Source organism: Oncorhynchus kisutch, linkage group LG20 (genome assembly GCF_002021735.2).
Source record: "Oncorhynchus kisutch isolate 150728-3 linkage group LG20, Okis_V2, whole genome shotgun sequence".
In the NCBI taxonomy this organism is placed as follows: Eukaryota; Metazoa; Chordata; class Actinopteri; order Salmoniformes; family Salmonidae; genus Oncorhynchus; species Oncorhynchus kisutch.
The window spans coordinates 18,620,550-18,647,672 of record NC_034193.2 but is presented as its reverse complement, the minus strand read 5'-3'; the positions used below and the strand labels follow the sequence as shown (position 1 = coordinate 18,647,672).

At 41.3% G+C, this 27,123-nt stretch overlaps 1 protein-coding gene and 1 long non-coding RNA gene across 4 annotated transcripts in view; both read left to right on the top strand.

The window, feature by feature from the left end:
• The window catches only part of LOC109865402 (thyroid hormone receptor alpha), a 174,362-nt gene extending 148,488 nt beyond the window's left edge, over positions 1-25,874 (top strand). For all 3 annotated transcript variants that reach the window (XM_020453544.2, XM_031799090.1, XM_031799091.1), the window contains 3 exons: positions 10,778-10,924; positions 12,008-12,266; positions 12,541-25,874. In XM_020453544.2, coding sequence (XP_020309133.1) covers positions 10,778-10,924; positions 12,008-12,266; positions 12,541-12,791 — 657 coding nt within the window. In that variant the 3' untranslated portion in view covers positions 12,792-25,874. The remainder of the gene's footprint in view (positions 1-10,777; positions 10,925-12,007; positions 12,267-12,540) is intronic.
• Positions 163-4,550, top strand: LOC109865403 (uncharacterized). The gene is made up of 4 exons (XR_002251564.2): positions 163-1,277; positions 1,521-1,580; positions 2,004-2,162; positions 3,074-4,550. It is a non-coding gene; the product is annotated as an uncharacterized LOC109865403 (long non-coding RNA).
• Positions 25,875-27,123: the final 1,249 nt, after the last annotated feature.

The window sequence follows — 27,123 nt, the reverse complement described above, 5'->3', positions numbered from 1 at the left end:
GAGCAAAGAGACTTGAGAACTTGTGGCTCCAAAATGTGGTGTGACTGAGACTCGAGCGGACAGCAGTGTATGCATACATTTTGATGTCTTGTAAGTGATGTCTCTTTGCATTTATCAAATGACATACAAATGGGAACAGGAAAAAAATATGATTTATTTCTTTCCACATCTTGAGAGAATAAAAGTTGACATTCAAGACTAAATGAAATACTATCAGTTGTTTGATCGTTTTCACAGATTTTCATTTTCTTTAAACTGGTGTCATTTGGAAATCTCCCTGGTCCCTAAATGTCCTCAAATTTAACCAATCTCAACTAGATTGTTGATGATTCATTGATCATTCTGTCGATTTATGACATTCTAGCGAGCAAGTGCTTATTTAGAGTTCTAGACGAGCATTAAGTAATGACAGAAGAGAAGCTGCACATATCTAATTATAGACAAGTTGGCTAATAAATAGCCTTCCAAATGTCAGAAATTATAAGCAGAAAAATATGTACATGAGGCTTAAAAAGTCCCCCCCCCCAACATGACTGGTTGTGTTTATGCCACATTAAAAGGTAGGCTAATACATTTGAAAAGTTAAACGACACATCTTTACTATTAGGTCGATGATGATCCTAATAAAAGTATATCGATTCTATAATGGAATTCTATGATTAGACCCATCATTTTTTTCACTCGTGCAAACATACGAGGTCCCCATACTTTGAAGAAATAAAATCTACTTTCACCCCTGAATAACACTATTAGCTACAGTATCTAATACATAACACTATTAGCTACAGTATCGAATACATAACACTATAAGAAATAACAGTTTTATGACAACCTAGTTTAGTCCTTAAAGGGACATTTCACCGCTGCTCTATTTCACTATATATGTCCATTAATATGTTAACTTATCCTGTGTCATAAAACATATTTGAAAAATCCTCACTACACGCAAATACGAGCGTTTCTGCATCTCACCGGTAGAAACGGGCCAGTTACATTTCGTGGTTGTAAGCGAACGACAATATCCAGATTTCATAGTGATTTCAGGATGTAGGTGCCGCTCTGTGGAGGTGTATCCAGTTGATGTGAGAAATATACAAATGCCTGTGTTTGTAACCAGCACTTTCAGCCAGAGTGTTTCAAAATGGAACTGAAGTCTCAACTGATGATTTTTTCCATGTCGTCGACTGTTGAAAAGTGATGCTATTCCATCAATTTCCTACTTCACTTCGAAGAGGAAGGGATCCGATCAGCCAACATCAACGCTGCATCAAGCCGAGGTAACGTTGCTAATATTACCTAGCTAACTAACTAGCTAGCAACTACATGTGTTTATCTAAACCAACATTTTGATGACTGGCTTTCACAATACGCTGGCTAGACATTCCAAAGCATGCCATATGTAATTAGCCAGCTGCTATCTGGTAATGTGATTTGTAACTTTGCAAGATAGCGTTAGCTTCTTTAGGTTACGTTAGCTAGCTAACTAACTACCGCAGAGACTAACGTTGTGTTCAATTTAGAGTCCGAATCCAACAACATCTGCAGTGGCATCAACATCAAGCTCAGCACCAGGAACTAGTGTAAGTCACCTAAAATACCATACGAAAATCTACCAAATCTTTCCATGACTCCATGATGAGCAAATAAATCTACTGGAGCTAGGCATAAACATGGTCCGTGTCTTGTTATAGTTGGTGTGTTTTACAAGTAGGCTACAACCTCTACTGTAGTTCTCTGTATTATGGAAGATGTGTTGATTGTTCATGCAAGGCTTGAAGTCTACATTTTGAGAAAAGGAGGTATTAGAAAGGAGGGGATGGTATGGTTGACTGGCTGGTGTCTGTTGGGGGTGGGTATTGTGTGTGTGTGTGTGAAGGTTAGTATGCATGATCTATTAACGTTAGGGGGGGGGGGGGGGGTGAATATAGTACCTTGTTTGAGCGTGTATTGATGGGGACAAAGTAGTAAAATGTTGGCTAATCACTGACTACTGTGTGTCATAGAGCCTAATCCTGCTGCTGATAATTAATCCTGCCGACCATGACCATGACACCAGCTTTAGTAGTACAGAGCCTTTAGACCCATTGGATGACAACTTTTAAGCCTGGAATAAGCTCAAGGCCAACATCATCTGACTTTGAACCAAGCCACGACAGGCAGGGGTATTTATGAAAGCACAATATCATCTTGAGAAAACCAAATCACCAATACACTAAACTGTCTACAAGACAAGTGCTCCTCAAATGTTTTCACACCCTTGCGTTACTCTTTAGTCCAAGGACCTTACATGTTCTGTTAAAAGGGCGAATTGGCTCTGGAAGCTAAAACAGCCAAATACGTCATCTATACGTGAATCGATTCTCAATTGTGGTACGGTTCTAGAAACATATCTCTATACTTTCATATCACAAATGCAAAATACACAACCTGTTTTAAAACAGCTGCAGCCAAAATTATTTTTTCGGTGACAACACGTTTTGTGTTGTCTGTCTTCCATTTACACACAGCTGTTCGAAGACGCTGATAGCTAATTAGCACAGGTAGACCTAACCTTATAAAGGTGTGACTCAATTTAACCTATTGTTTTTTTTAAACATTATTTCTCACTGATATGAAAGATAATGTCCTTATGCTTCCAAAACTGTACTGCAAGCGATGCGTGTTAATGTTCAGACGGAGCGTCGAGTCTCTTAAAACTCCCCCTTACAGAAGACACCTTCGTCCAATTACTTTTATATATAATGGAACTAAGAGTCATGGGGGAGAGGGGCTGTTAGTATACTCTTCTAGCCTATTCACACTATTGTTGGCAGTGCTTGTCTACTCAACTGCACAACTGTTGGTGCACATGCACAATGATAAATGACTAGACTGTCTACAAGTCAAACCCCCCCCCCCCCCCCCCCCTCAAACTTTTCACATCTTTGCTAACAGCCCATCTCAATGCCCAATTATTGACTTTAAGTGTAAAAAAAAAAACACATACCAGTCTACTGTACCCGTTTTTGTTTATAGATGAACATGGTTTATTGTATGGTTACATTCTCATGATCAGTCTTCATGTCTTTTCAAGGAGACTTGCAGTACATAGAAATCATCTGCGAGGTCGAAGCAGTGGGTGGTGGAGAACATCACCACAGCGCTAAAGCCTGCTAAACCAGCTGCCATTACCCAACACAAGAAGACGTTCAGCACACGAACATTCTGGAACCTGCAACCAACGAATCATCCATATACAGTTAGACTGATGCTGTAGTATAATATAGAATGCCTAGTATGCTCAATTGCATTGTGGTATAGTTATTGCTAGCTGTTGAACATATGTATATAATGGTGTTTTAAACATTTTTTATATATATATTTTTTTTATACAAGTGTACTGACAAGTGACTTAAATGATTCCAGCTGCATCAGAAACCAATAGTGCTGACTTTAAATTGTGATATTCATGAAATGTACTTTGGTAAACTAGCTTCAATCTTACTGCTAAAACAAATGATGAAGGTCGTTGGTGTATCATTTAAACTTTAATTTGTTGGCAAGTAAACATGTTAAAATAAAACAGATTTGTCTTCAAGACAACGTTTATTTGCTCTGGAGACCGAGGTGAGTTTACATGCAGGAAGTTATGGCAATGTATGACATACTGTATATACAGTAGAACAATATATACTAATGCTTATAATAAATACTAGTTCTACAATGGGAATACTTGCATACATTTACATGCAGGAAGTTATGGCAATGTATGACATACTGTATATGCAGTAGAACAATATATATAATGCTTATAATAAATACTAGTTCTACAATGGGAATACTTGCATACAGTGGCTTCAAAGTATTTACACCCTTGACTTTCCACATTTTGTTGTGTTACAGCCTGAATTGAAAATGTATTACATTTATATATTTTTTTGTCACTCACCTTACACACAATATCGCATTGTGGAATTATGTTTTTCAAGATTTAAAAAAATGTCTAAAAAAGCTGAAATGTCTTAAGAATTCAAACACGTTATGGCAAGCCTAAATAAGATGCACTATGTAGAAATCGCTCTGCCATTTTCTGGATGCTAAAATTCTAAGACCAATTTCAGTTTGGGACAAACCAAGCAAGTGTAGTGCAGAGAATCATTGTACCATCTAAACCATTGAAATATCTGTTTTGAAGCTGATGTACAAAACCAAAAAACGCAAAATGAAACTTAAGAACGGGAAGCATCTTAGATTTTCTTTCAATGAGAATGACAGATCTATAACTCACATTTCTAATTGAATTTGGTTGGGTCGCCCAAAAAGTTAAGGTTTGCAACTTTAACAATTCACATATTAAGTTGCATGGACTCACTGTTTGCAGTAATTGTGTTTAACAATTGTTTAATTAATACCTCATCTCTGTACGCCACACGTACAATTATCTGTAAGTCCCTCAGTCGAGCAGTGCATTTCAAACAGATTCAACCAACAACAAAAAAGGGCACCTATTGGTAATGTGTATATTTAAAAAAAAAAAAAAAAAAGCTTTAAAAAAACAGACATTGAATATCCCCTTGAGCATGGTGAAGTTATTAATGACACGTTGGATAAAAATGTGTAATAACTTTCTTGAGAGTCAACTTCTTTAAATCCAAGTGGTACGTACTTTTTATTTTTATTTTTTTTATTAACAACAAATCAATACATAAAGCACATGAGGGAACACAAGCATACATAGATTACAAATAATAGACAATCGAGCTAGGGGGTACAATATCACATTACAATTACACAAGGACCTTAAGGGACATGCATATACTTACAATTCTAACAGATTTTTTGTTAGTAGAGCATTTAACCGTCTTAAAATACAGTTCAATTTCTTTTTGTAGGGTACGAAAATGTGGTTTTCTGTTTGTAAATTTACATTTGTGTATATGAAATTTGGCCAAAAGAATAATGAAATTAATTACATAAAAATGATTCCGCTTATTTCTATTGTATGTAAAGAATCCAAACAGTACATCTCTCCACAATAGTGTAAAATCTTCATAAATGTGTTCAATTATAAACCTACTGATGTCTTGCCACAGTTTTCTTACATGCATACAATGCCAAAAAAGATGCACAACTGTTTCTGGGTGGTCATTACAAAAGGAGCAATTTGAGTTGATGTTTTCCTTAAACTTCTTCATATAGTGGTTGGCAGGATAATATTTATGAATAATTTTAAAGGAAATTTCCTTAATTTTGTTAACAAGTAGGTATGTTTGTGGCAACATCCAAACTTTTTTCCAACAGATATTATCAATAAATCCATTCCAATAAGGCATGACATAAGGTATAGATACAACATCCTGCTGAAACAAGGATCGTATCGCTCTGTTGTTGAATGGACCAAAAGAGAAACAAATCTTTCCTACTGATGAGTCAACAGGGTCAATAGAAGGTAGGCTCTGAGGGTCAGGTCTTGACATGTTCCTGAATAACATAGCAACACCTGAGGGAATGGCATCTAAAACAATTGCAAAATCTTTAGGTGTTACAGGGACCTTGTAAAGTGATAAGAATTCTTTATAACTGAGTAAAAAACCCTCTGCATTTACCAGTTGGCTCACCAATAGGATATTATTTCTGAACCAATATTCTAAAAACAGAGAGGTATTTTTATACAATATATCCCGATTATTCCATATATAATATCTGTGTGGAGAAAAATTGTGTTTATAAATTAAGGACCATGACAAGAAAACCTGCCGATGAAAAGCAGAAAGTTTCACTGGAACTTTGTCAATATTATAATTGCAAAACAACATGAAGTTAAGGCCACCAAAAGTAGAGAAGACATGATGAGGAATAAAATTCCAGATAGAAGTGGGTCTTCTTAGGAATTGTTTTATCCAAATGATCTTGAAAGTATTATTTAAAGTAGTAAAATCCAGAAAATTCAGTCCACCATTCTCATAAGTGTTCATTACAACAGTTTTCCTAATGTAATGGGTACGGTTTCTCCAAAGAAAGTTGAAAAGCATCTGGTCTATCTCCTTGCTTATTTTACGGTCAAGATATAAAGATAGAGCACCATATGTTAGTCTAGAGATACCTTCAGCCTTGGTTATCAGGACTCTACCTTTTAAAGATAAGTCCCTCTGTAGCCATTGATTTAGTTTCTTCTGGGTTTTTTTAATAAGAGGGTTAAAATTTAGTAAGCCTCTAGACTTCTGATCCTTTGTAATGGTTATGCCTAAATATGTAAGTTCTTCTTTTACTGGAATACCATAATATGAAGGTGTCACACAATCTTTGACAGCCATGAGTTCACATTTCTTAATGTTAAGATATAGACCAGACGCTTTGGAAAAGGATTGTATCACATTGATCGATATGGGAATTTGGTTAGCGTCTTTCAGAAAAAGTGTAGTATCGTCAGCCAGCTGGCTTATAATAATTTCTTTACCAGCTATGGAAATACCTTGTACAGGACTATTATTTAAAGAATTTGCAAGAAGTTGGGTGATTAATAAAAACAGGTATGGAGAGATAGGACAACCTTGCCTAATTCCTCTCTTTAACTCAAATCTAGGTGAGGTGCCATATTTCAATTTGATAGAGCTGTTACCATTTGCATAGAGAGTCTTAATAGCCTTACAGAAAAAATCCCCAAAGCCAAGTCTCTCAAGGGAGTGGAAGAGAAACTGATGCTCTACTGTGTCAAATGCTTTATAAAAATCTAAAAATAATATGAAGCTATCCTCAGTTATTAGGTCTGAGTAGTCAAGTACGTCTAATACTAGTCTGACATTGTTAGAAATATGTCTGTTCCTCATGAAGCCAGACTGTGTTTCATCAATAATTGCATCCAGAACTTCTTTAATTCTTTTTGCAAGTAGTGAGGCTAATATCTTATAGTCATTATTAAGAAGACAAATTGGACGCCAGTTATCGATGAGCAGCACTTCTTTTTTAGGTTTAGGTATCAGTGTTATTAACCCCTGACTCATTGTAGGAGGGAGAACATTGTTTTTAATACTCTCTAAAAAGACTTCAAATAGGAAGGGAGCTACTTGTTCAGAAAATAATTTGTAAAATTCTGATGTAATTCCATCAACACCTGGTGATTTATTGTTCTTTAGATGTTTGATAGACTCTATAATCTCTTCAACTTTGATGGGTTCATCACACTGTTTAGATTCTATATCACTGATAGAGTGAACATTATTCAGTGAGTTAAAAAACATATCTTTGGATTCCTGACAGTACGTAGAGCTATACAATTTTCTGTAAAAATTGCTGCAGTATTTAGCGATTAATTTTTGGTCATCTGTAATAACACCATCAATGTTTAACTTATGGATAGTGTTATTTTTAGAGTGAAATTTCTCAAGTCTAAAGAAATAGGATGAATTCTGTTCTCCCTCCTCAATCCATTTTTTCCTAGATCTAATAAAGGCTCCTTCTGCTTTTAATTTATATATATTATCCAGTTTATTTTGTAACTCAATTAGTTCCATCTTCTCCTCCCCCAAGAGGTCAGCTGGGGACCTCTGAGAAAGGGAAGTTATCTTAATGATCACCTTTTCCTCCTCAGCTCTTCTGGTCTTAGCAAGATTACTACCATATTTTCTAAGATATTTGGACACCTCAAATTTAAAGAGCTCCCAGTTCTTGCAATAAGATTTTTCTTCACAAGCCCTTTTCCAAAAGTGTGAGAGCAGATCTTTAACCTCAAATGTAACGATATCATTATTTAATAATGAGCCATTTAGCTTCCAGTAGGATGTTCTACCAAGGTTCGTATCAGGGGTAAATATTTTGATATCAATGTAAATAGCCTTATGGTCTGTGAGGGGAGTAGTACAAATATTTGTAGTAACACACTATCAATACATTTGGATATAAGCCAAAAATCTATTCTGGATTGTCTGGAGCCTGTTTTGTTACTCCAAGTGAAAGATCTTTTGGCCGGAAACCTCTCTCTCTCCATATATCAGTAAGATCAAACTTTTCCATAAAAAGTATTAAACCCAAATTCTGATTGGTTGGCCTACCTGGGGGCCATCTATCAGATGAATTATCTATTGTAATGTTAAAGGTACGTACTGTCTGTGAGAGAAAGACGAAAAACACGTAGACATTCATGGACAATCACTGTACCATCTGTATTCTTACTGTAGCAGCATGGTGTAGGACACGAGATATCCAACAGACACGCTAGCTACATCACAGCGGTATAGTTACTCCAAGACTAGAGTCATAAAGCCAGTCATTCCTTTACTCCAACATCATCCAAACATTTCGCCAGTTTTGTTCCTAATGAGCGGCACTGAGGCTAGCTATAACGTTAGACTACAGTACATTTTAGGTATAGCTAAACTTTGCTAGCTTGGCTTGTAGTGGAACTAGCAAGCCCCGTTATGTCCGAATCAATCACCAAATTGTACTGTACTGAACAACACTGCCTCGTAAAAATATAGGTTATATAGCTAGCTAACAGCAGCAGCAAAATTACTGTCATTTGCCCTCCTGATTCCTGATCCATCTGGTTTAGGCCGCCGCTGCTTGCTGGTCTCGCAATTTTTTTTTTTATCGCTGTCTCAACACGTCTTCAATGTATTCCGGCTAACATAAATAGGTCTGTCTGTAGGGGTTGGAACCGGTTCAGGGAACAGATCAGAAAACCATCTAATACGTTTTCAAAAGGAACAACCATGGATCCTGGAATGAAAGTGACCAATACTGTTCAGGAACAGTACCGTTATTTTAGAAGCATGGGAACCGGTTAATAACGTTATTTTATGTTGCATTTTTTTCCAACTCCCAGAACAAAACGCAACAAAGCACCTATGCAAAGCCCCCACTCTTGCCACCCAGAAACGTATTATTCCATTATCTGCCTGCAAGCTGAAAATCTTTGCCTGTGCGTGTTTAAACTACCTGCCCCCCGAACCATAGGTTACTGATGTCACGTTGAAGCTTTATTCAGAATATATATTTTTAATTAGCTTGAGAAGAACTAATTAACTTTTTCAATGCTAGTTAAGGATATCATAGGCCTAGTTTTCACATTGGATTGATTAACTACAGAAAGGTAAGACGCGTTTTTAATTCTGGTGCCACTCTGCACACAAAAGCTTGCTAGCTCAAGCTTGTTAATAACTAGCTAGCTCAAAGGACATTCAATTTTTCTCCATAGAAGCCGCTCCTCCTAGGTATAATTCTGTGGACCTAATCCATATAATGCATGTCATAACAAATGCCCAGTGCTTCAAGCCTCCTCAAACCCACTTGTCTGTCCATCATGCACGTAAACAACTAGCTTGCCTGCTGTATACGCACTGATTGGTGAAGTAATTTAATGAACAGGCTCAATCAACCAATGACGTCTCCTGGCACGAAAAAATTAATACAGTTTTAATGCATAATTATGTCTGAAACACCCTCTCATCACTCATAATTATGTAGGGAGACTGGAAAAACACCCCAGATAGTGTCTAGTGGTGAATTTTCCCTTTAATATACATTTTCTACAGTATGTAATGCATTTTGTTAGCACTTGCTGTAAGTCGCTCTGGACAAGAATGTATGCTAGTAAATAACTTCCATTTAACAGTAGCTAACAAGCCATAGACTACCTTTACCGCCCACCCACTTGGAATCAAAATCACCGGCCAAATCAAAAAGCTCCAGTCCACTCCAACTCCAGCCCTGTGTCCTGCAGAGGACCCATTATATTATGTCTAACCTATTTGATTGAAGGTCAAGATGGAAAGAGCCCCTCTGCAAATTGAATTGCTTGAGTGATGATGAGGTTGTTTGAGGGCATTGGTTACAATGGATTGTTGACCATTACTTTTGTGTACCAGTGCCCCCTGTAATGCCAGTCTGGTCACCCAACCTAGCTTCAAACCTCAGTTTGCTAATAGAGTGGTTTAAAAGACAGTAAATGCATGATCTTTGACCTATTTTAACAAGCGGCTTAGACAGGGTTAACATACTTTGGTTTACCGTCTTTAACCCCAGAATGACTTTGTCAACCTTTGAAACCTAAACAGGTTCATTTTGCAGTTGGTTTGAGTTAGTTCACTACAGAGCTGTAGAATGTGGCTTGTTTTCAGTTGAAATTCGTTTGTTTTTCTGTTCTGTCAAGAGATAACTATTTCTCAAGTCTGAAACATAAACACAGCTGTCCTTGAACAACTGAAACTCAGCTTTAGTTAGGCTGAGGAAAACGTATATACTGTAATCAAAGCATTATTGTATTATTCCAATTTTAGGTAATTACCTGACTCTCGGGCGCATAATCCTGACAGTCACGCCATCCATAAGCTTTGTATAGATTGTGTGTCCTTAATTATATAAAATAAGACAAAGCCTTATGTTATTTTACATTTCAGCCTTTTCTCAACTCACAATGAAATGGGATGGACTAAGGCTAAGAGTTTAAGCCAGATGTGTCTTTTAGAGAGCCTCATAGAATCCCATCTGCTAGTGGTGCATGTAACCCAACCACATGTTCTGCATATGACCATGAGCTTTGTATCTCTATGTGGATTTTCTTTAGCGCTCTAAGAAGTTGTTTACTACACATCTCATCTTCCTCAATTATGTCAACAATTATTTTATTTTTTTTTAACTATTCAGTCGTAATGTCTGCTATATCTAATTTCACACTTGTGTTGGATGTGCTTAATTCATGGCATCTTACTAGCAACCAAATGAACACACTCTCATGGCATAACAAAGGACTTAACTCAAGTTTCTTGACTTGTGTCCCTGTGTCCCCTGTCCTGTCCCCTAGCCGGAGGACATAGGTCAGTCTCCGGTGGCCCCCACGTCGGACGGAGACAAGGTGGACCTGGAGGCCTTCAGTGAGTTTACCAAGATTATCACCCCTGCCATCACCCGCGTCGTCGACTTTGCCAAAAAACTGCCCATGTTCTCGGAGGTAAAGCCCTGTGTGTGTGGGCGTGGAATGTAAGCCCCCTCAGCACACTGTATGAATCACAGCACATCTAAGGAATATACACACCACAATGACATACAATAGGAACTTTGAGGGAATACTGGCACCTTGAATACACTACGTTTATGCATGTAGAAAGTGCATGTTGAAATATGTATAATGTGCATGATGTACATTTTCTCTGACGACACCCTGAGGAACAACGTCACAGGGCAAACAAATTGGCTGATTGGGTAAACGTAGACTGCTTGCTGATATAACATTATTTTACATACACTACACACGAAGCCTACACCACTGCAGCTGGAAAGTATGTAGACTTACGGAAATGTCCTTTGAAATTCCAATCTAAGAATGGAAAAGTGCCTTCAAGTTAATGTTGTTTACATTCCTTAACAGTCTCTCTTGCCCTCCCTTTCTCCTCCTTTCTTTCTCTGAACTGAACATGACATGAACAGGCTGCTGCCAGATCTTACCCATCCTATTCGCTACCGAACTGATCAATGCACTCACCCTACTATTACACACACACAAACACAGTCTTGCGCGGCTAACCTTGTGGGGACATACAATTAATTCCCATTCAAAATCCTATTTTCCTTAACTCTAACCTTATCCTAACCCTAAAACTAACCCTAGCTCCTAACCATAAACCTAATTCTAACCCTAACACTAATTCTAACCTTAACCCTAAACCCCTTTAGAAATAGCATTTGACCTTTTGGGGACCAACAAAATGTCCCCAGTTGGTGAAATTGTTGTTTGTTTACTATTCTTGTGGGGCCTTCTGACTTCAAACCTAACTCCTATACCTAACCCTTTACCATAACCTTAATTCTAACCCTAATTTTAATCTTAACCTCACCCCTAAGCATAAAATAGCCTTTTTAGTAAAAGTAGTAAAACCAAACAGACACACACACACCTCTGTGCTATCTTACTATTTGATGAAAATCTAGGTATTTATATTGGTGTACAATTCAGTCTATTAGTGTGACCGACCAATAAACTCTGCTGTTACTCTCACGTCTTTTCCCTCCTCCCTCTCTCCTCTCCTCTGTCCAGCTGCCTTGTGAGGACCAGATCATCCTATTGAAAGGCTGCTGTATGGAGATCATGTCGCTGCGCGCCGCCGTGCGCTACGACCCAGAGAGCGAGACGCTGACCCTTAGCGGCGAGATGGCGGTCAAGCGGGAGCAGTTGAAGAACGGCGGCCTGGGCGTGGTGTCGGACGCCATCTTCGACCTGGGCAAGAGCCTGGCGCAGTTCAACCTGGACGACACGGAGGTGGCGCTGCTGCAGGCCGTGCTGCTCATGAGCTCAGGTGAGGACGGGGTCAAGGGTCAATGGCCAGAGGTCAACTGAGGTCATTCAGGTCAGAGGATTCAGGCCGAGTTCCAAATCCACCCCCTAGCCACTACTACCTAGGCACTTTGTGTGGATCTGAAGGAACTATAAGTAAGTATAAATAAAATCTGCTGTACTATTAGCTGAAAACAACTTGGCCTACATCTTTCCCTCTGATAGGCTAGGTGGAATTTTACCCTCTCCGTTTACTGACACTTTTTTTCCCTCCCTCCCGTTGCCCCCGGCCACAGACCGCTCGGGCCTGACGAACATTGACAAGATCGAGAAATGCCAGGAGACCTACCTGCTGGCGTTTGAACACTACATCAACTACCGCAAGCACAACATTCCCCACTTCTGGCCCAAGCTGCTGATGAAGGTGACGGACCTGCGCATGATCGGGGCGTGCCACGCCAGCCGCTTCCTCCACATGAAGGTGGAGTGTCCGACAGAACTTTTCCCCCCTCTCTTCCTAGAGGTCTTCGAGGACCAGGAAGTGTGAGTGGCACCCCCGGAGGAAGTAGTGGAGCGACTTGAGGCATCTTGGGAAAGGAATGGATGTTTTTCTGAAACTGGGAAGGATTTTGGCAGGACTTGTGTTTTTCCGACATTTACGTGGTAAACAACAAACAACGCAACCAGCAGCAGGAGTCAAACAAACAGGATTTACATTTTTTTTGACCAACCACCTCTTCATACCTGTTTTTGGGAATCAGTTTGGCGGCCCTCCCTGTCTGAGCACAGTGTTTTATCCAGTGGGAGTTGCAGCCTTTTGCCAAGGCCAACACACACAGACACACACACTCTGGCTCCCCTCTCAGAGCCCTATTGGAGGCACCTCAGTTGTCACACATTGCCACTAGATGGTGTTCTTTGCAGGTTTGTACCTGTTTGAATTTATGGAAACCATCTTTTAAAATCGGTCAGTTAATTATACTCCCCGAATTAGTGTAAGACAATGATTCAGGAGATACGTCTCTGACAACACACCGGGACACACACAGAGGTACTGAGTGTGCCATATAACTCCTACCGTAGAGCAAAGCTACTAGTACCTACAATCACGGCTGAACACAACTGAGCCATTTTCATGTTTTTAACCAAGTCAGGTGCTGTATTATAAGGCTACTCCAGTTGTCTGAAATGTGTAAATGTGTAAAACTACAGACCACGGCTCCGTATCTACCTTTGGTTCTGTCATTAGGCAAGCGCCTGTGACTGGCACTCTCTCAAACCCACACACACACTGGGCAGACCTGCCTTGTCATTGCCTGTGCTTCTGGTGCCAACAGTAGACCCTCTCATGAATGACAATTGAGCCCTTTTCTCTCCAAGGAAGGTCATAACAGTGAACAAAAGAGAGAAAGAAGGAGAAGCGCCACTGGCAGGAGTTCTCAGAGGAGGGGGGGGGGGGAGGAGGAGTAGGGGAGAGAGGGAAAATATAGATTTAATAGCTGGCAAGCAGATTCAGTGCCTGGAGACTGAACAGCATCCTGAAACACACACACACACACACCTACCCTCAGAAACTCAAAGCCTTATTTACTGTATATACTGCTGTGCTGTAGCCCTGACCTGCAGGGTAAGTAAGTCTGAATCCGCGCCTGTGTGACTCAGCTCAGTATGGCCCCTTCAGGCTTCCATACTCAGTCGTCGTTACTGTAGGGGTCACTGAGAAAGGGCAAGGCCAATGACGGCTGCCATTTACCTCAAAGTGGGCACACCCTCAAGGCTGGGGCGCCGCCAGGCTCTACCTCACCTCTGGACACAGGGCAGCTGCCCCCAGCCTCCTCCCACACACACACACACTTTTAAGGATACTCAACAACACACATAGGCACGTGTGAACTCGTAGGCACACATACATTAAGACAAATCACACAAACACAGGATACACAATATCAGTGTTATCACTCAGACAAAAGGAAATACCACTGAAGACAGGAGGGCCTGCCTTTTCCTACGGTCACTTATCTCTTTTTCGGGGGAGGGGAGGATGGTAACCATTATGTTCAGCTTTTCTCTTTTTTGTTATGTGGGACCAAGTTTCTCAATTTGGAATCACTCTTTTTTTTCTTCTGTTGAAACTGAAGCAAATTAATCACGTGACGGAGTACAATGGACAGTCCAGCTCTCGCCCTGGAAGAGGAGCGATACACCGTGAGGAAGCGTAGAACCCCAAGGTGGCCAGGCCGTAACTGGCTGTGTTTACCACTGTTTTTGAGGGGGGAAAAGTTCAAATACAACCTATTTTTATTGAATGCCAAGCAGTAGTTTTTGAACGAGTGAACGAGGCGGAGGGAGGGAGGGATGAATGAACGGATGGGTTTCAGCACCCCGGGAGCATGTGGATGAACGCCTAAAGACGCGGAGCGACGGGCGGGATCGGGATGGCGGGTACTCATAGCAGATGGCCAAGCGTCGCTGCCTCGACCTCAACCGCCGTAGGAGGAGTCCAAACTCAACCTCAACCGCTGGAGGAGGAGTTAACCAAGAAATCCACTGTAAGCAGACCTCAGACCGCTCTGGTGGAGCAGCCAGAATCCCCTTCCACAGTGCCCCACCCTCCCACTCCACTAGTCTCCCCACCCCCGGCCCTGGCCCAAGCAACGCTGGTCTGGGTTTTGCACTACGGCAGTGGTCCAAACCCCTCTCCCCACCCTCATCAGCAACTACACAACCTAGCCCCAACTCATCTGTCAGTCATGAACCTTCCTCTGGGAGTCCTGGCCTACTCTAATGGAGGCCCACTGGGACGGGGCTCCCAACCAACCCCGTCACATTGTCAGTATTAAATCAACAGCCTTCCTCCAACCGTCACCCACTGCGCAGGAGACGTCCCTGGACACCAAACGGAATCTAGGCCTCTCCCTTGTGAGACAAGGATGGCCATAATAGCAGCTCACTTAGGGTGGCGTCGCCGAATGAATGTGAACAGCGAAGCAGCAGTGGGAGCGAGTGAACGAGCGAGTAGGAGAGAGCGAAGGGAGCGGGACAGAGAGACTTCCTTCCATCCTTCATCTGGCATGGGTTAGAGGGGGATCGTCGCCCGTTGTCAAAGCACCGTTTGTGAACTTGGAGAAGGGGGAGATGGCAGTATATCAGATGGTCTCCCCCTTCACTTCCGCATTGTAACATTTAATCCCCCTCCCTCATTTCCACAAATACCCCCTTCAGCTTTCCATAAGGAGAGCCACCAACTTTCAAATGGAGACGATCGGCAAGAGAAACAGAATCGGCACTCAATGGATTAAATTCCAAGCTTCTTTGAAAAAGAATCAATAACAACAACAAAAAAGTTAGCGCAATAGTGATGTCCTTCATTCTCGTGAGCCGATTGGGTATATGTGTGACAATAGGGGTTGAAATGCTGCTTTACCTTCTGAGGATTTTTTTGGGGAGGGGGGGGGAGTATATGATTATGATCCCAGAAAAGCGAAATGAGGAAAAAGATGACTTTAAAAAGACTCCTGAACAAAAGTTCAACGCTTGGAGAATAAGCAGTTTCTTTCTCTCTACATTTTATCTCAATGTTATTTTTTGTTGATGTTTGTTTATGACGCTTAGACTGCTCTGTGTAAAACGGGAAAAAAAGAACAGCCGTAGTCACTTTTTGACGATGCGTGCAGTGTAACGTAGACAGAAATGTCACTTATTTTTCACATCACCTATAGTTTGTGTTGACTTCTCTGTTGTCTGTGTATTTGTCCGATTGTCCGTCCCTTTTATCAAGAGGAATTTACAACAAACAAAAACAGGAATATTTTCTTTTTATATATATTTTGTTTCCTTTTTTTTAATGAAAGACGACTTTGAAAAAAAAAAAACACAAACAGGAAAAATAATTGCAACCCAAAAAAAAAAAAGTTTTAAAAAATGAAACACAATCTTCTCATACCTCACACAACACAAAACTCAAATGAACTTGGGAGGAGTGATGATTCACGGGCGCATGTGGAAGTGCGCAAAAAGATATGTGCTTGTGGCCCGTGCGCATATGCAGTGATTACAGAAGACTTACCCTCAAGCCTTTGCGCTTGCTACCTATTAAATTGGTTCTAGGAGGATCGCGGATAGGATACCTAACATTAGTAAAGTCTTGCATCATCATCAGGTGCTGAAATGGATTGCTGGCTGGCAGTTGGCCACTCCCAGATATTTCCATGACCATATATAGTGAAGCCAAATGTGAATGGCCCAGAGCTTGGGGGAAGTCTTTTGTAATGGCTGAGTGCTCTATGGTATTGAATGTAGCTGACAGGACGGGGCTGGATTTGAGCCCGGCACCCACAACCTCACTTCCGCTCACCAGCAGAACGGATGGTGGTGTCACATCGATGTTACACACAAACAAACTGAGAATATTGCCCATCTGCAAGGTGCAATACTTTTTCACCCCCCCCCCCCAAAAAAAACTGTTTCTGTTTGAGTTTGATTTTGGCCATAACCAAGGACGTAAATACAGAAAATGAAATATGAAAAACCAGTATATGTAAAATCATATGCAACACTCACAAACTGGATGTTGAGGCTTGAGCACTTCCTTGCCAGCTCCTGCATCCCGCCATCTTGTAAAGTAAGAAAAAAAATGTGCAACGTATATTAATGCTTCATACATCTGTGTGTGTGCTTGTGTGTGCACTCTCACATGTCGACCCATATTCAAAATTACCCCATGAATTTATTAAACTGACCCTGTGCCTCTTGTTCTCAGAAAAGAGATAGCTAGCCATCCCTACAGTATGTCCTGGCAGCAAATCTTAATGCTTTCATGGCTACAATGTGTGTCTACCTACAACAGACTGGTCTCTCCATGGTTAATGATGAGAGTGGGTAGAGAGTGTGTGTGTGTGTGTGTGTGTGGGGGGGGGGGGGGTTAGTGACCTTAAACAGTGGTTCTCAACTGGTTTTGTCCCGGGACCCAAAATGAATCTGGTTGTCTCACTCGCGACCCAATATTTGCATCGCGAAAAATAATTGCCAACATACAATCTGGAAAACGATTATATGACGAGAACAACATCCCCGCCTCTTTCATTGTCAATAATACAATTTTGCTCATATTCTTGATGAAGAATGTTAATAAACTCACTGGCTTGAGACCCACGAAATCAACCAAAATAGTGCTGCTAACAGCTCTATATTGAAGAAAACATTTTCAGAGATTAAATCATTTACACATTTAAATTCATTATCACATTTTCTACCTGGTTTAAGTCGTTTAAACTCAGACTGGAGTATTTATTTATTTTTATTAAAAAAACAGTTGAGAATCACTGATCTGAAGTCCTTCAATAACAAAGGGTAGGGGAATGTCAAGACTTCACTAATATTTCCAATATATCAGCTTGCCTGGCTACTGCCCGCTACATTCATTTAGGAAAGCCCATTAAATGGAATCCCCCAACACCCCTGTCCATTCATCAGCTGTCTTATCTTGGTTCAGTCCAAACAGGTTGACACATGGGAAGAGGGACAGGATTGTCTGTGATGTTTTGTTTTTGGGGGGGCTTTGTTTGCTCCACCTTTACCAAATGTAGAGCTTTGTGAAGACAAAAAAAGAAACGCAAGTAGCAAGATGTCTATGCAATTCCCCTCCAAAAGCGTGCTCCCTTTACTGGCGAGCCAGCCTACCAGCCATGCTTATATTAAAGCGGTTTCAACCTTGTCTGGATTCCCCCAACTCAACTGCATGAATCCCAGTGATCCTTCTTTGATCTGGGAGCAAAGACCCTTGCTACTCTGTGTGTGCCGAGGCTCAGGGCTTTCAAGTGAATGGACCCAGGTTTGACGGGATGCCCAAAGGCCCTGTCTTCACACTCCAACCATGACCTAGCTCACCGGTTGGTGCCTGGGGACCAGCAAGCCCACTCGTTGAGATGGCAAAAGGACAAGTGGAGTTGGAAGGACACTGTTGATATCATAGAAGATTGGATAGAGTTGTGCTGTTGTAAACTGCTCCGGAATCTCTGTGCGTGCGTGCGTACGTGCATGGCTGTATCTGTGTTACAGTATTTGTCTACACGATACAACACTCTCATGGTTTGGTGGATCGATTCAGTGCTACCCTAACAAGTCCCATGCAGCCTCAGACGTGAATTGTGTCTTTGTATTTTTCATTTAGAAATTAGAGTGAAAAAATTAATCACTTGCATAGTTGAGCGTTAAAATATTGAATCTACCCAGTAAGCAAAATTTACGTTGAAGACGTTGAAGTAAGGTTAATTTTCCATTCTGAATGAAAGTTGAAAATATGGAACATTATATAAATTATATAACAATAAATCAATTGAATATAGGAAAGAGGAGCCATCTGAAGATTGCAGCAAATATTATTTATTATTTCTTCCACCGGTCACATGCGTTTATGTGAGCTTGATGTTCCAAGCATTCCAACCTACAGAATAAACCAGCACACCACGGTTACAGAAATATTATTTTCTTTCTATGACTGTGATATGTTGTTGTTTATCTACCTTAGTGGACTGTAAGTCTGCGGAATGACCAAAATGTAAATGTTAAATGTAAAAACAGACACTTGCAAAGCATTCTGTGTGTTATTTGTAAATATAAAATTTAACCTTTATTTAATTAGGCAAGTAAGTTAAGAACAAATTCTTATTTGCAATGACGGCCTACCCCGGGCCAAACCCGGACAACGCTGGGCCAATTGTGCACCGCACTATGGGATTCCCAATCACGGCCGGATGTGATACAGCCTGGATTCGACCCAGGGAATGCAGTGACGCCTCTTGCACTGAGATGCAGTGCCTTAGACCACTGCACCACTCGGGAGCCCTAATGAGCTCCGCCCCCAAACAAGTACAAATTTGGTTGGTCCGGACCACACCTAATCTGAACAAATCATAGATGTCTAGGCTATGTTTCACAAGTTGGAACATAACAGTACGTTACAGCACAGTTCAGTACAGTAGCTACAGTACAGTTTAATTCAGTACAGTAGAGTATATTAGAGTAATGTAGGGTCAAATACAGTATATTATACTGTGCTGTACTCTACTGTACTAAACTATACTTTACCCTTCTTTACTTTAATGTACTCTACTGTATCGTACTGTACTGTACTTTTCTGTACTGTAATGTACTGTGCACTGCTGTACTGTGCTCTCCAAACTTGTGAATCATAATGTCTTTGATTGGTTAAGATTTTGTCCAGCTCGGACCAAATCTGACGTATATGTTTGGGACAAATTAACGCCGGTCCGGACCAAATCTGAACCAATTATAGATGTCTGTTTGGGCCAAATAAAGGCCGGTCCAGACCAGACCAAATCTAAACCAAACATAAACGTCTATGATTGGTTCAGACTCGCTCTGGTCCGTGGATGTTAAAACCGCACCAAAAAAAGAGGTCAGAGGGTAAAGTAAAGAAAAGTATAGTTCAGTACTCCAAAAGACGTCAGCGTAAGTCCGTGCTTAGTGGGTAGTGGCCAAATGAATGTACTTCAAGACATTATGGTGCTCAGTGGGAGGTGAGTTACGTACTTTGGTGAGATGCGAGTAACGTGCGATTGGCAGGATGACCTCTAACCTCTCCTCATGATGGTCAGACACCTGCAACTCACGAGACACAGGCGAATGCACTGATGAACGAGCCAAGTTACCACATAAACAAGACCGCTTTAACTGGCCGTGCACTAACATAGCAGCACGTACGTAGTTGAGATGCACTCTCAGCAGCCTAGATTCTAAAGGCTGTCTGGAGAATATTCTAGAAAAGTAGTCGTTGATTGTGTCAGCATGAAGACTTTAAATACACTGATTGCACCCGATAATGGCCAAATAGCGCTTACATTTGAACTGTTACTTTGAACTAGTTGAACCGTTATATAAGTGTTGGTGTAGCCTCGAAGCCACAGCTGTTGACAAAAAAAAATGTTTAACCAATGTTTCTGGGTAAGCTTTTAATGAAGTGAAATATCTGAGTGAGTGGTGCTGGTCTTGTCAGACCCTATTAGGTTGTTAACCGTGAGACAATATGAATTTGCATGATTAGTTTTAACATGCACCCACCCATGAGAGTGTTGGCTAGAACACAGTGACCCATTCTACACACACACACACACAATCGCAGACACACACTTGTTTCCCGGACTGGATAAGAAAGCTATTGAAGGATTCTCTCAGGAAAAAAATAACATTTTCTAAATAAATGATGATAAACATTAGATGAACCACCATTGTTAGCTCATCTTTTTTTTGCTCTCTGGATGGAGAATGTCATGGTATGTACTGTTTGCCTCCTGCTCTTTGGTTTTGGATCGTTCCATGCAATCCCTTTGCTATTTTAAGTAGAAATTGTGCTCCAATATTGCATTTTTAAAAGCCTGTTATATTGAATTAAGTGCCCTTTAATATAGATCACATGGAGAATTAAATAAATCAGATTTTCCATATTAAAGTCTTGCTTGAGTGCCAAAATTCCACAAGATGTGAGCTGAACTCTCAATTTAATAACTATTCTGTATATATTTATATATATATGTATATGAATACATATTGAACATTAACAGACAAATCATAGTGTAAAAGCAGGTCAGCTGGTTTTACTCTTTGCCATTTTCTGGTGATTTGTGGTGGAAAACTGACTGGGACGAGCATAACACATCAACCCTGTTACCAATAGATAGACAGACTGGGCATGTTTTGACAAAAATAATTAAAAGCTTGAATTCAATTGCCCCTCCCTGTTGCACAGAACAAGCTTCCATCCCCCCTGTCTCAAGGGGATTCATGGCTGATTCAAGATGAATTTGTCAACCCTGTTACTTTATTAGGCACTTACTATGGTCATTTTTATTCAACCTTTTGAGATGGGATTTTTTTTTTTTTTATGTATGAAGTTGAATATGTGATCTTTATGACAGAAGGTAAACATTTTGTGAAACCCCCCCCCCCCCCCCCCCCCCCCCAAAAAAAAGAAAATGTGTACACTTCTCAAAAGGCACCGAATTGGTGGAACGACCCTTTTCCATTTGATTTCCCCATATCCTTTCTCCTACTGCAAAGAAACAGCACCAACGAGATAATATTTCTGTGTGTGTTACTGTCTGTCTCTCTATCTGTCTGTTTCAGTGTGGGTGGGTGGCTGAATGTGGGTGCATGTGTGATAAACACTGACAACACGGTGAGCACTCAGACAGGAGTTTTCTTTATTTGGGACAGTTCCTTGCCCCAAAACCAATTATGCCCTATGGTCCAGAAGGAACATGTCCCACCTTTGCTTACTACACACAGAAACACATGCAGTGTATAAAATGAATTGTAACCATCACAGACAGTGGATTCCTGCTTGATATTCTGGTGTATGAATTTACAGCTAAAGAGTAAGCAGCATTTCCCAGCTCCCCCACACAGTTGGCTAATGGTCCACATGAATGGCTTCCATCCAATATGGCAGCAATTCACCATCTGAGGAAAAGCTTTGCTCCTGTGTCATGACCTGTTCTATTGATGTGTGCTTAATGTCCAATACTTTGTGATCCATTGGAAGCGTGGTAAGGCTCAAATTTGTTTGTGTTGGATGTGTGTACCACTGGGCACAGACATCAGTTCAACTTCTAGTTTTGATTTACATTTGGTTGAGTTGTCAAAGAACGTGAATTCAACGTGAAATCAACCAACAAAATTCACCATGTCATTGGATTTAGGTTAAAAGTTGGGTGAAAAAATGACCAAATTCCTGTACGTTGATTCAGCATCATCACCGAATTTTGGGGTTGAAATAATCTGAAACAACTTTGATTCAACCAGTTTTTGTCCCAGCAGGTTGTGTGTGTATGTGCGTTGTGTGTTGCGTATGTCCCTCTGTGTCTGTTTGGGTGTGCACGTGCCTCTGTGTGTGTTGTGAATGGCACGGACCTTCTTTGTTCTCCCCAACTCCCTAAGCATCTTTTGAGGCCGCGGTACAAGACAGGTTTCTGTAAAACAGAGCCTTGTCATAGACTTCCATTATTATTTTCCTTGAAGAATGTAGCCAAGAGTGTTCAATAAGCTGGGCTGAGAGGGTTAGGGGGGGGGGCTTGGGAACCGTTAGGAGGTGTGTGCGGGGCTTCTACCTCGTGAGTGCGAGCAGGGTAATACTTAAGGGGCTCGGCTGAAATGACGTTCAGCTTGCAAGTGGAAAACAGACTGTTAATAGTGTTCCGTTTGTCTTGTTTTGGCCGCTAGGGCATGGCAGGTGTTGAAACGGCTGCCTTATTGATTGTGTTTTGTATTGCTGCTCTGTGACACTGTACTGCAGCATTTTGTATAGAGATTGATGATTGGTGTGGGCGTTCATTGGTTTGCTTTGAGAAAATGCAGGTAATAGAGTTTGGAACTTGGGAGAAATATGTTTTTCCAGCTTACGTTTTTGGAGAATAACCTTATGAGGATATCGTTACAGAGGATTAGAACTGACTAGAGCCAACATCCACGTGAAGGCAACTCTGATGCAACAGAGGCAAGAAAAACTTGAGTTCAGAGGGATCTATTGAAAACCATATTATGACATTTGAATCCTGCCAATGATACAATGATAACTATACTACAGGAAAAGGAGTTTGTGTGTGTGTGTGAGTGTGTGTGTGTGTGTGTGTGTGTGTGTGTGTGTGTGTGTGTGTGTGTGTGTGTGTGTGTGTGTGTGTGTGTGTGTGTGTGTGTGTGTGTGTGTGTGTGTGTGTGTGTGTGTGTGTGTGTGTGTGTGTGTGTGTGTGTGTGTGTGTGTGTGGTCTAGAGAAAGAGGTTGGGCACGTACTTGTGTGCGACTTCATTTTGTGAAGCGCATTGACTTTTAAAAGTCATGACTGTCAGGTGTCTATCGGTAAACCCTCCTCTAGATGTGCTTGTATACAGTAGTATGTTGACCTATGGTCATTGAAAAGCACTATAACCCCTCTATGGCTCTTGGAGCTCCGCTCCTTGACCTGCGCTATGACCTGGTCACTACCTCAGACATGGAGAGCTGTAAATATTATAACGCGTGAAGATCTATGAACGGGGGTGAAGCGATCGCTCTGGCGATCTCATCAGATTGGCCTGTATTGTGTCTGTTAACTACTGGACCAAATTGTTGCCAATGAATTAATAGCACTAATAGGTAACACCTTTAGGAGCTCTTGACGGCAGGTGATTACAGTTGGTGAATTGATTGGTCTGCATTATGCTGCTTGGACTACCTATGTGTGTACAATGTCTATTGAGGTGACTAATCGTGGAGATATTTTTGTAAAAGGTGTGGTGGAAAATATATCCCTAGGCAGCAAGGAATGTACAATTAATTAACAAAAAAATATACATATATATATTAGAGAATTAGCCATCTGTATGAATACATATGCAATGTTTGTCAGGTTGAAAACGGGTTTGATCGGTCAGGACTGCTCAGGTTTGAAAGTGAGGCCTCAAAAGGTGCTTTTCTTAACCCCTCCTTTTCCCACGCTGTCTCCTGTCTTTCCCATGGCACTGATCTGACATGTACACTCCTAGCGCAGGTTACCCTGCAAGTCCATCGGCCAGCGCTCCACTAAAGCCTTGTATTGTATGCAAAGCCAGAGAAATGCTCTGTTAAGCTAGTTTTGAAATCCAGCGAAGGGACCAAATGTTCTCACACAGTAACAGACTGGTCTAATTGAGCCCATAGATTTAACAATACCCATTCAACTAGGAACACACTGGTTGAATCAACGTTGTTTCCATTTTTTCCCCGTTTTGTTTCTTCCTTTCCCCCAATGAAATTACATTGAACCAACGTGGAACAGACGTTGAAGTGACATCTGTGCCCAGTGGGATGGTACTATACTACAGTACCTTACCCACTACTAAATTCAGTCTTAAGGCTCCATGTCAAACTGCCTCTGCGTCACCACTGTTCTCCAGTCCTGGAATAGGGACTGCACTCTGGGTGAGGTTTTGTTCTCCAGTCCTGGAATAGGGACTGCACTCTGGGTGAGGTTTTGTTCTCCAGTCCTGGAATAGGGACTGCACTCTGGGTGAGGTTTTGCTGTACAGACGTTTGTGTATGATCTTTGTGTCGCTGTATATTATCTGAACTTTTGCGATCCAGAGAGGGGCCACGTGCCAACGTGCCATCTCGACGATGCACTTCAAGTATGACACCTGATTCAAAGCTATGGGTTTTATTGTCTTACCAAATTTGACCAATGGAGAGTTGTGAGCCTCAATACCGATGGGTTAGAAATTATTTTCTCTGTTTTGAGTCATTTTTGTTTCGCACACACACAAAACAAATTCAACCAGTCCGTTCTTCAACTGCTCAGTGTATTTGTGGTTATTGATACATAAAACAGACTTCAAAACCTTCAGCCAGCTGTACATGCAAATCTGTCAAAATATATGAAAGAAAACTGTCTGTCTACTACAACTAAGACTTTTTGGTATACTTTTCTATCACTGACCTTTATCTAGGTTCCTTATGAGGGTGGGTGCTTCACAGACACTCTGGGGCCATGACATTTTGCAAGGTCAGGTCAGAGGTCAGTCTGTGGCAGCCACGTAACACATAGGTCTATGTAATGACACCCTGTGTCTGTACAGTATACCTGTCTTTGAACACACTGCCGAACACGTTCCCTATGACACCTCAACTTTTTTTTGGGGGGGGGGTTCTTAAGCGACTGCAGCCAATGGAAAAAGCCAGATGACCCTGTAGTTCTTACCTTGAGGTTCAGTCTGGATATCTGTGATTGCAGTGTACAACAGACACTTTGAAGAAATGATATTGCAAGGCTGTAGTCTTGATCTGAGACTGCCGTAACTTGTGGTGGTCAGAGAGGGGACAAAGTACACAGACAAACATGTGGCCTTCAACAGGCTAAAGACTGTCACCAGTAGGGACCTGATACGTTCTCTCTTTCCATCTTTCTCTTCCTCTCTCTTCCTCTCAGTTTCTCTGGGAGAATCTCAATTGCATACCCCTCGAGTCCTCTCCTCAAAACCTATTGGAGGAAAAGGTCAGAGGGGAAGGACCTCTGGCTTTCCCATCCAATGGGTTTTGAGAAGGAGAGAGGACGCGAGTAGTATGCAATTGAGATTCTCCCTCTATCTCAGATGCAGTCACTGTTACAAGGACATGACGAACAGTATTCAGGATCAATTTCCACAAAGCACAGGGACAAACACAAGGTAGTCAAACACAGGCAGGCAGTAGGCAAGCTCTGGGCAAAAGACTCTCTTACACACACACAAAACCTCTGAATATATATACTGTGATTTCCTCTCACACCACCCACACCGTCATCACACCTACCACCACCACCAACCAACTAACCTCAACCCAAACTCCACCCTCTTCCTCCTGAACCTGTACCTTCGTCCTATCCCCTTCTCGCCCTAGCATCTGAACCCTCCCTCTCCAATAAGAGTCCAGTGGGTGGTGTGATGTCAGGTTTTTGTGGTGGGCTGCTTATGACCGGTCCAGACAATCAGCGTGTTTGTAATTGTCAGTGTGTGATTTTCAAATCTTTGTTTATGGTCAGGATTTTAAAGGAAGATATTTTTATGGTAATTGTCGCTGGTCTATTTTACTATATATTTATGTAATAAATATGTGACTAAATTTAAATTCTCCCGCTCCCTGGTCTGTTATTGCCTCCTCCTCCATCCCTTTGTTAACAGTGTGTTACCTGAGCATCGGGTAAGCGAATGTGTCAGAAAAAAAAAGCTTAGTCTCAGTTTAGCAAACTATGGTAATTGGCAGGTAATGAGGGGGGGGGGGGGGGGGGGAGAGAAACAACGGATTATTATCTTTAATTAATGATTAGTAGTTGTGAGAGTAGGGGACAAGTGAAACGTTCGATCCAGTGGTTAATGTAGTCTACTGCAGCACGGCTAGACATACAGTACACTGAGTAGGCTATATCCAGGCCTTACCTGATACATCTGTTGACAGGCACCACTATGAAAGAATGCTTGGGAAGGAAGGGAGATGGGTTGTGTGGACTTCACTGACTTCACCCATGTTTACCTGACATATACACATCGAAACAGTCTGCATTTCCCAATTCAGTGACCCCCCATCGCCGTCCTGAGGAAAAGACACCGCCAAGGGAACATAAACAGGGGAATTCTGGAGCAGACTGATTGTTTGTCTAACACACAAAGAAAGGCATGGAAACAAAAGCAAGTAGTGTTTGTCAGTGTCCCCTCCCCCCACCAGAACCCCTAACATCTCTCTCCATCCCTCCCAGACACTGCACTGCTTTACTGAAACACGTACTGTATATACCCAAAACAGATTGGCACGCATCTCTGTATTTCCATACTCCATATCTTTCCACTGCAATAAGAACACGTATAAACAAACGTGTTCACTGCCCTTTATGTTTTGAAATGTTCGCGATTTCAAAACATGTTTTGTGGAAAAGTGGAGGCTTTTTCGGGGGGGGGGGGTAAATTATGTAGGAAATGTACACTTGCTCAGTTATGTTTGCAGTCAGCCAAGGATGGAAACGCGTCATGCAGAAATTGAGGCAAATTATGAGTAAACAGAACCTGTCATGTCACATCGCTATGGGATTGAATGGATGGGGCTGCTAACACTGTTCAGTACAAGTCACATAAGTAGGCTACATGTCACACTGAATTCTCTCCACTTTGGTGGCTGATCAACTCGGATGTCTCTATGTTAGATTTCAAAGTGTCGTATATGGTTTTAAAAAAGGTCTCATGTTGTTTTTTTTTACAAACAGGGATTATTTAAATGCACTAGATTGCAGGTGTGTTTTCCTATAAACAATTGATGCGGAGGGTATCATCCCAAGCGTTCACACTCTCAGAGAGCACGGTGTGAGGGGTCCCTCAGGTGAGGACAT